Source organism: Phytophthora parasitica (genome assembly GCF_000247585.1).
Source record: "Phytophthora parasitica INRA-310 unplaced genomic scaffold supercont2.300, whole genome shotgun sequence".
Classification (NCBI taxonomy): Eukaryota; Oomycota; class Peronosporomycetes; order Peronosporales; family Peronosporaceae; genus Phytophthora; species Phytophthora nicotianae.
The window spans coordinates 1-9,591 of record NW_008649286.1 but is presented as its reverse complement, the minus strand read 5'-3'; the positions used below and the strand labels follow the sequence as shown (position 1 = coordinate 9,591).

General features: G+C 54.0%; 3 protein-coding genes across 3 annotated transcripts; all 3 read left to right on the top strand.

Moving 5' to 3' along the window:
* Positions 1-443: 443 nt before the first annotated feature.
* Positions 444-2,456, top strand: PPTG_24859 (hypothetical protein; the record flags this gene model as incomplete). Its single annotated transcript, XM_008918763.1, has 1 exon — positions 444-2,456. The coding sequence occupies one exon, from the start codon at positions 444-446 to the stop codon at positions 2,454-2,456; it is 2,013 nt and encodes a 670-aa protein (XP_008917011.1).
* A 5,657-nt stretch (positions 2,457-8,113) lies between these two features.
* PPTG_24858 (hypothetical protein) lies at positions 8,114-8,488 on the top strand (the record flags this gene model as incomplete). Its single annotated transcript, XM_008918762.1, has 1 exon — positions 8,114-8,488. One exon carries the CDS (start codon positions 8,114-8,116, stop codon positions 8,486-8,488), a length of 375 nt encoding a protein of 124 aa, XP_008917010.1.
* A 236-nt stretch (positions 8,489-8,724) lies between these two features.
* PPTG_20113 (hypothetical protein) lies at positions 8,725-9,150 on the top strand (the record flags this gene model as incomplete). Its single annotated transcript, XM_008918761.1, has 1 exon — positions 8,725-9,150. The coding sequence occupies one exon, from the start codon at positions 8,725-8,727 to the stop codon at positions 9,148-9,150; it is 426 nt and encodes a 141-aa protein (XP_008917009.1).
* Positions 9,151-9,591: the final 441 nt, after the last annotated feature.

The window sequence follows — 9,591 nt, the reverse complement described above, 5'->3', positions numbered from 1 at the left end:
TTTCTACTAGCTACCGACTACCAAGCCTTTCGGTCTACAGCTTTCTGATAACGCTTCGTTGCAGTCCCGCCCCATTCCGGGACGACTCGCGACACGTGGTGGAGAAGCCAGGGTACTGCTTCGTTGTGGGATTGCTGAACCGAAGGAACGCTCTCGAGTGTACGGACGGAGGACTTTGCTGCCACGCCTGGATCAAGCGCACGGATAAGTACAAGGTTAAGCGCGAGGGTGATCCTAAGAGGGCGTCAAGGAAGGAGCAAGCTTCGATCCAGAAGGAGGTGAAGAGCGGTTGGTGTTGGTTGAGGAAGCGCCGAGGACGAGCGCGTAAGGAGTTTGTTTTGGAGAACCGTCGGGGGCACGGTTGGATTAGTACGGTTGTTTGGAGAACGGTTATTTTGGTGAACGGAAACGGAGTTTGTTGGTGATACTATTGGTTATTGGAGATGGATTTCTACGGTGAAGATTCGGGAAGTGAAGCTGGAAGTGAGCGCTACGGTGATGTTCGTGGCGGTGAGGAGAGGTCGGTCACTGTGCAGACCGCGGTTGAGCGGCTGGAGAGAGCCGAGAGACAACGCACTCTGGGATTCAGAGGTGCGGATGAGGGAGAGACGACGGAAGGACAGGGGCAGTCTGTCGTCGGTGCAGGTCGTGTGGCGGGGCAGTCAGAAGTTATGCGGGAGCTGCTCGCCGCTGGTGTGGAAGAGTCCAAGGACGCCGTCGTGGAGACTGCGGAAGCGAGTCCTGTGGAAGGTGCGGCTACTGTCGCGACGGAAGTCAAGACAGAGCCCGAGGTGAAGGAAGAACATAGAGGAGGTACGGACGCGTTCGCTGGCTACGGTGAAGAACCGTCCTATTACGGTGGTGTTGGCCAAAGACAGTCTCGGGTCGATGAGTACGGTTATGGAACCGCTCAGGACTACTACTTTGGCGTCGAGGAAGAGGAGGAAGCGGAGAGCGCACCGCGTAGAAGTCCGAGTGGGTTTATCCCTCGGTACACCGGTCCGGAGGCTAGGAGAATGGATCGACCTGCGTTTGGTTGGAGCTGGAGCGCGACTAAGGCTGTGGACACGCCTGCTGGTTACGGTGTTCCGTCCAGTGGCTACGGTCCTGGTATTGGGGTGAAGAGCGTTTCGAGTGTGGCTAAGGTGCCGAAGATGGTGGGCCATTCTGCTCAAACTGGTGGATTGCGGTCACAGGGAGTCCCGACAGCTACGGTCGCTAGTGTTAGACCGTCGGTACCTCCTGTGATGCGTGCGAGTGGTCCAGGTGTGGGTCGTCCGGCGCCTAGTATGCGTCCTATGCCTACGATGGCGCCGCAGCCAAGGACTCGAAGCGGACCTGTGGTGCAAGGAGGCGCTCTGAATGCGTTCAGTTTGTCGAACCTGGTGTCGAACGCGGTGAAGGTGTTGCCGACGTTCTACTCTGACTCAGCTACGGTCGAGAAAGCTCGTGACTTCTGGGAGCTGTTTGAAGCTCACACGGTTGGATTGCCCGACCAGTCACGATTGTTGGTATTCCGTCAGAAGATCAAAGGACGTGAGGCGGAACGCTGGTGGAGTAACTCGACCATCCGTTCGTTCAAGACGTTGAAAGTGAGATTTCACAATCAATTCTTGAGTCGTACAGCGGATGAACTGTGGGAACGGTTGGAAACCACGAAGCGTGAGCGAGGTGAGTCCGTTGAGGAATGGGGTGACCGCGTCTCGGATCTCTGCGAGTCGCTTAACTACCCAAATCCTCAGATGAGGTACCAACTGTTCCGACGAGGTCTCAGAAACAAGCGAATGCTGGCTACGCTCGATGCTAGTCCGGCTTCGGACATTCCTGAAGCGTGCGAATGGCTCATGTTCAAGGACATGTACCGTCCTGTTGAAGAAGACGATGAATTTTCGGACGATGAGTCATCCAGGAAGAAAGGGAAGGAAACGCCCGTGTTGGCTTCGGTGGATGCGTTGGCGCAGCAGTTGCAGACGTTTATGCAACAGCAACAGCAATGGCAAGAGCAAATGACTCAGAATCGTTGGCAAGGACCACGGTCGCCGAGGAACCGTGCTCCGATGGTAGCTGCGGCAACTGCATCTACTTCTTCTGGAAACGTGGGAACGGTTCCGAGTGGTAGTCGTCCGTTCCGAGGCATCAGTATGGAGGACGATAGTCGAACTCAGGATGGTGTTCCGGTGTGTGGCCGATGTAGATACAAAGGTCACGGCCGAGCTACGTGTGTGCGTGCTGGGATGAAGTGTCTGCAGTGTGGACAGATGGGTCACGTCCGTTCTGAATGTGACTCGAATTCTAGTACTGGCTATGGTGGTAACCGCTTTGGTGGACGAGGGTCGCGTGGTCCGTCGAGATGCTTTTTCTGTGAAGACACTGGCCATGTGGTGGCTGAGTGTCCGGCGATTCGTTCGCTACGGTCGCTAGTGCCGCAAGCTGCGAGCACTAACTCTCAACAATGAAGACGACGGGAGGAAGGGGACGGAGGAGCCACTCCTTCCTCTTGTCAGATGGTTGGCTCGGATGGTGATCACGGTGTAGGAACAGTTAAGGAAGAGCAAGTGGTCGCCGAGGTGTTGGAAGTCGAAGAAGTTGGTATGAGAGGGTGCGAGAATGGTGATGTTTGCAGTTTGAGGGTGGCGCAAGAACCCGTGCTTCCCGAGAAGCCGGATGTCGTGGTGATTGAGGTTGCCGAGGAAGAGAGCAAGAAGGAAGTGGTCAACGAGGACGAGGACGCGTCTGTGAACACGACCTTCTGTGAGGAGGCTAAGGGAACGGTTGATGCAGAAGAAGTAACGGAGGCGAAGGCAGTTGAGGCTTCGAACACGGTTGAAGTGAAGTCGAAGGTCCCGGTGCCTAGAATCAAGTTTCCTAAGAGCATTCTGAAGAAGAGCGGTGACGAATCCGCGAGAGTCGCAGTGTCGATCTCCTACCCGACGAATGAAGTCGAAATCGGGGATACAATGTTCCTGAACTGGGAAGACGAAGGTCCAGAAATGTTCCAAGGTCCGGTTGAGGTTCGTGGAATGGAGCGTGTGTCTACGGTTGCTGAGGAGACTGTCACGGTTCCTGTGTTGGAAGCTGTGTCGGACAAAGATGACGAAGAAACGGTTGAAAGAGAGTCGAAGTACGCTCGCCTGTTCACGGATGACGAGCTGGACGCGATGGAAACATGTGCGCCTGGACAAGAGACTACGGTTCTTGCTGGTGTAAAGGTTGCGGTCGAGACGGAGGAGTATGATAAGGAGCTGGAGGATCGGTTGTTCCCGCTCGACGAAGTTGAACTCAAGAAACGGATGACGACGATTGCTGAGGCCAAGAGGGAGCCGTCTATTGAGGACATGTCGACCTACTTAGGGATTCCTGTGGACGTGTTAGAGCGGACGCGTAAAACTGTTCGTGGCGAAGTGTCTACACCCGAGTACTGGCAAGATTGGTTCAGCTTGACTTTGGAGAAGTCGGCTGAGGCACGGAAGGCTAACCGTGACTTTCGTCAAGCTACTTCGGACAGCGTTGCTAGTCTGGAAGGAGTGGACTGTGCTGATGGTACGGACTCCGACAAGGAATCAGGCTGCGAAGAGGTTTCGATCGCTGCGGGCGATGCTGCGTTGGAGCAGGAAGTGTGTGCGAATATCGTGTTGCCCCTTGAAGATGAGGTGGCTGCGGTAGTTGTAGAGTCGCCTCCTGTTCGACCTGGTCGAAGAGTGATTCGCGGTGAAACCATGAGAGGGATCGCTCGTGAAGCTGTGTATTGGATGCTGAAGGACGCTAAGGACAGTGTTGCGGGAACGGAGAGTGCTACTGTGAGTGCTGAGACTGAGGGTGTACCGCCGTTGCGAGACAAAGTTCCTGAGTTCAGTTTTAAGCGCCTAAAGCTGTTTGCTGACCGTGTGGCTGTCGAGCATGAACTCTTGAAGGACTTATGGACGCTGTTGGAGCATTGGGTGAGCCGATACTACGCTGAGAATGCTGACAGAATTTGGGAACGGTTATGGGATCGAGTGAAACGACCTCCAAGTGTGCCTTCTCATCGAGACAGTCGGCTTCGTCGTTCGCCGTTGTGCTTCGACTGTTCCTCTTTGTACGTTGAGAGTGCCGAGGATGTCGGAGAGGTGAAGTTCCGGCCTGAGTGCGATGAAGATGTCACGCATTATGTTCAGGTTGTTAGGGCCGAGCGTCCCCTCCCGATCCTCCACCTAGGACTGGATTGATGAATATGGTCACGGTGAGTCTGCCGAATGGATTTGGTGTCCGTGACTACGATGAAGACGAGATGTTTGAAATTCCTCGTGTTGTTGAAGGTGGACGGAGAGTTGTGTGCACCGTTGGAAACTTCGAAGCGTTGTCTGGTGGATATATTGATTGTCTACCTTCGCAACTTCTTGCGGATACTGGTGCTACACTAAGTTTGGTTGATCGACGGGTTCTGAAGCGATTAGGACGGTCCAATGAGCCGCTGGAACCGTACGAGGGATATGTGAGGAGTTCTTCTGGTCACCGGTTGCGCATCCGTGGTTGGATACGGTTGCCAGTTTGTCTTGGTTCTATGGAGATTGTGCTGAAGTTACTGGTTACGGAGAAGTTGCACGTTGATGCAGTGTTGGGTGTCGACGCTTTGGGAGCGTTCGGGGCTGTTATTGATGTAGCTGAAAGGCGTATGACTCTGAAAAGTACAGGAGAGACGCTTGAACTGGGTATGGCCGTGGAGCATGAGTCTTTCATGGCTACGATGACTACATCCGTGCGTTTACCTCCGCGTGGACAAGCGTTGGTTATGGCGAACGTGGTTGGTGATATTGGTGATAAGGCTACGGTTATGATTGAGGGTTCTTTGGGTTTGCCGCCTACGTTGTGTGTCGCTCGTTCGTTGTGCACGGTTGAAGACTGCCAGGTGATTGTGGAGGTGTGCAATGCATCTACGGAAGAATGTTGGGTACTGAAAGGAACGGTTGTGGCGTCTACCTCCGTGATTCCTGAGTCGGCGTTTGAGTTTGAGCGAACGAGAGCCAAGGATACTTCGGATACAGAGCCTACGGTGAAAGTTGCGGACGCTCCTGGAGTGGTAAACACGGTTACTGAAGTAGTGGACGAGGGACTCGGTGAGAAGGTGAAGGCGGAGAGGCCTGAGATTCCTCCGGACAAGGGCGGAAGCCTCGAAGCTGACTTCTCGGAGTCGGATCTGTCGTCGGAGCAGAAGTCGCTTTTCCAGTTGGAGCTGGATAGCTTCTGGGATATGTTTGTGGAGTCGTCGAAGAAACCCGGACGGACGGAGCTGTTGCAGTTTGGGATTGATACGGGGGATAGCCCGCCCATCAAGCAACGACCGTACCGAGTGTCACTAGCTGAAGGCGAGGTGATGGAAGCCGAGATCAGTCAGTATCTGGATCTGGGGCTGATCCGTCCCTCCAATAGCCCTTGGGCCAGTCCGGTGTTGATGATTAGGAAGCCTGACGGCGGGATACGGTTCTGCATCGACTACCGTAGACTGAACGCGGTAACCGTGAAAGACTGCTATCCTATGCCTTTGATTGACGATATCCTGGACGTATTGGGAGATGCGCAACTGTTCTCGACGATGGACATTGCGTCCGGATACTGGAACGTACCTATGGAGGAAGAAAGCATTCCGAAGACCGCTTTTACATGCAAGTACGGTCTGTACGAATGGTTGGTTATGCCGTTTGGACTTTGTAACGCAGTGCCTGCGTTTGAGCGGTTGATGGAAACGGTTCTCGTGGATCTCAAGTGGAGGATCTGTTTGGTGTACCTGGATGACTGTGTCATTTTCAGCAAGGATTTCCCGTCGCATCTCGTTCGTGTGCGTCAGGTGCTGACACGGTTGCGTGAAGCTGGGTTTAAGCTTAAGATGAAAAAATGTCATTGGGGACGGAGTCAGGTCGCATTTCTTGGTCATATCGTGACACCAAGCGGCATCCTGCCGAACCCGGAAAAGGTCAAAGCGGTTATGAATGTGAAGCAGCCTGAGGACTTGCACGAGATACGGTCATTTTTGGGGTTAACTAGTTACTTCCGACGGTATATTCCTGGTTATGCGTTGATCTCCGCACCGTTGGAACGGTTGAAGGAGAAGGATGCACCGTTCGTATGGAGTGAAGACTGTGAAATGGCTTTCAGGCAGTTGAAGCGGGCGCTAATGAAGCCGCCGATACTCGTGTATCCTGACGCCAAGAAACGGTTCAAACTGTACGTCGATTCTTCTCGCTATGCGATAGGAGCCTGTCTGATGCAAGAAGTGAACGGTCGTGACCGTGTGGTTGCCTACGCTAGCAAGTTGTTAACGGGATCTCAGAAGAATTGGATCAACAAGCAGGATGGTATATCGGAGATCGAATGTTGGGGTGTGGTGTGGGCTACTCGGAAATTTCGTTGCTATTTGGATAAGCGGGAGTTCGATTTGTACACGGACCACAAGGCTTTGACGTGGGTATTTAGTCCTGGTAACCGTACTTCGAACGCTAAGTTGGCGCGATGGGCTATGGAGCTTTCTAGTCTACAGTTCCAGGTGAATCATAAGCCTGGGACGGCTATGGGTCATGTGGATGGATTGTCGCGGCTGCCGATCGACCGAGTCGATGCGTTGACGATGTCGGACCTGCTGAACCCTGTGGATGGCGGAGATGGCGTGGTTGACGACTCAGTCGGGGAGCAAGAAGGAACGGATGTTAACCGTGAAAGTGGAAATTCTGGGGATAATCGCTCTGGACCTGGTGATGGCACGGTTGAGGGTGAAGACGAGACTCCGACCGAGAATCCTTCGGCCGTGGATGTCTTCGGTCTTGATTTGGAACAGTTCGTAGCGGAACAACAGAAAGTGGCGTGGATACGGGCGCTCGTCGCGTTCTTAAGGGACGGCGCGCTGCCTGTGGATCCGCTCTTGCGTGCTCAAGTCGTGAAGATGGCTCCGAAACATGCAGTGGCGAACGGTTTGTTGATGCGGCGGGTACACCTCCCCGCTAGGGTTGGTCCGGCTCGGTCATTAACCGTACCTGTTGTGCCGATACCGTACATACCTACCGTGCTACACTACTGTCATTCGGACCTGTTGTCGTCACATTTGGGACTGACGAAGACGCTGGAGAAAGTGAGGCGCCATGCATACTGGCCTGGTTGGCGAAAGGATGTCGCTGAGTTTTTACGGGAGTGCAACAAGTGTGGAAGCGGAAAAGGTTCCAGGCCGTGGAGTGCCGGTCAGATGCAACGGATGCCGGTTGCTGATCTGTCTGGACCGTTCTCGCTTTTAGTAGTGGATGCTATCGGACCTTTGCCTGTCACGGACAGTGGCAACCGTTATATTCTCGTGTTTGTCGACTACTTTACGCGGTGGGCTGAAGCGTTCGCGGTCGAGCGCCTGGATTCTGTTACTTTTGTGGACGTGATGGTGAATGGAGTGGTTGCTCGCCATGGTATCCCGTCTCGGCTACTGAGTGACAACGGTACTAACTTCACGTCGGAGGTTGCTAAGTCTTTCTATCAGACGCTTGGGATTAAGAAATTGTATGGGGCTGCGTATCATCCGCAGACACAAGGACTTGTGGAACGGTTTAATGGAACGCTCATTGGAATGCTACGGATGCACGTGAGTGAAGCACAGAGTGATTGGGACGTTTATTTGCCGCGAGTGTTATTTGCTTATCGTACTGCTTATCATGAGGCGCTGGGTGATTCGCCGTTTTTCTCGTTGTACGGTCGTGATCCTACGCTTCCGTTGGATGTCGCGTTTCTAAATCTGGGTAGGAAGTGGAGAAGTAATGAGGTGGCGTTGTATCGTCGAGAGCTATACCGGTCGCTGCGAGAGTCGCGTCACTTGGTCGAGCGCCAACTTGTGAAGGCACAGGACCGGCACGCTCGTCGACTGGAAGGGCAGGTTGAGGTGAATTATGAAGTTGGAGATCCGGTCTGGGTCTACCAGAGTTTCAGGGCTAAGCGTGGGGAGTCAAGGTCGAAGAAATTGGCGTTCTCGTGGCACGGTCCTTACCGCGTCGTGAGTAAGGTGGGGCCGAACACTTACAAGATTGAGGTGCCGTCACAGTCTGGCAAGTTGGCCACGGTGAATGTTAACCGGCTGAAACGCTACCGAGGACGATGAACTCGTCCTTATATGGACGAAGTCCCGGAAGGTATTGGTGATGAAGGTACAGAAGGTCCCCTCGAAGAAGCGGATCTGCCTGTAATTAGTTATGCGGAACGGTTGACAGTTGGTCGTGATGATACGGTTATCGCTGGCGTGGATGCTCCTATCCTGGAAATCGTCGCCAAGCGAGTAGTTGAGCGAGCTGTGGAGTATTTGGCGTTGACTGCGAATTATGAGACTTTTTGGCTCTCGAGGGCCGAGTTGATGCCTGCGTACTCTGATCAGATTGCCGCGTTTGAGCGAGCAGAGAGGAAGAAGAAAGGTCTACCAGCGTTGCGTCGGAGTGCCCGACTGGCTGATGCTAATGCTGAGGTGGATGATGATTACTTGCTGCTGGCGTAGTCCAGGGCAAGGGTGTTCTCGAGTGGAAGTTTGGTACGGTTACTGTGATGAGAATTGCTATTGGACTCGAGAACAGAACGGTTGGAGGAACGGATTACGTGTTAATTTTCATTTGTTTTTGAACTCAACTACGGGGCGCTACAGAAGAACGGCGATATGAAAGAAAAGAACGGTGGAGTAGCGTCCTGGGACTGAATTTGGATCGACAAGTGGCCTCGCTGAGCTTTGGTACGGTTATGACCGGGGTACTTAGCAAGATTTGGCGTGTGTTCGAGAAGGACGGTCGATCACCACGGAAGATGGTCTCCGATGGATATGCCGAGTGGTGCGCACAGATGGAAGAGCTAGAGCAGGTCGAGCGGCTCAGTCAAGAGTTCTGGCGATTGGATGGTGGCCTGCCTACGGAGAAGAAGAAGCCGGTGAGGACGAGAAGTGCCGCGTTGGCTGAGAAGCGCGCGCTACAGGCGAGGATGCGTGAAAGTCGAGCTGCGGAGGCTCGACGAGGACGTCGAGTTTCAGTCGGGGAGGATGTCACGAGTGGGTACGGTGAGAACCGTTCTCCTCGCTCGACTGACATTGCACAACTTCAAGGTGATGAGCTGTGGGAAGAGACGGCGACTGGAGCGACTGCGCGCGCCGGTTTCTATGAGAGTTTGTATTGAGGTGGTGCCAGTCATCAAGAAGGCACCCCTTTGTGCTCTTGCGGTCGTGGCCCTGGTGCCACTGGCACTAAGGGCGCGTGTGATGACCAGGACGGGTGGCGCGGCTGCCTGCGGACGCTTGGGGCGCGTTGGAGCGATGGCCAAGGACGGATGGGGTGTCAGAGCGTCCCCAGCGAAGTGTGGAAGTGTGGCGTGCCAGGATCCCGCGGGAATGCGTTGATTTCGAAGCGTGCGGTGGCGTGGAACGCCGCCGGCGAGTTTGGTAAGGTTAGGAAAAGAAGAATCAGTCGTGAATTAACCCGGAAACCAACAAGTTGAGTCGTTTCATATTGACTTGATTTGTTATTTTCTACTAGCTACCGACTACCAAGCCTTTCGGTCTACAGCTTTCTGATAACGCTTCGTTGCAGTCCCGCCCCATTCCGGGACGACTCGCGACAC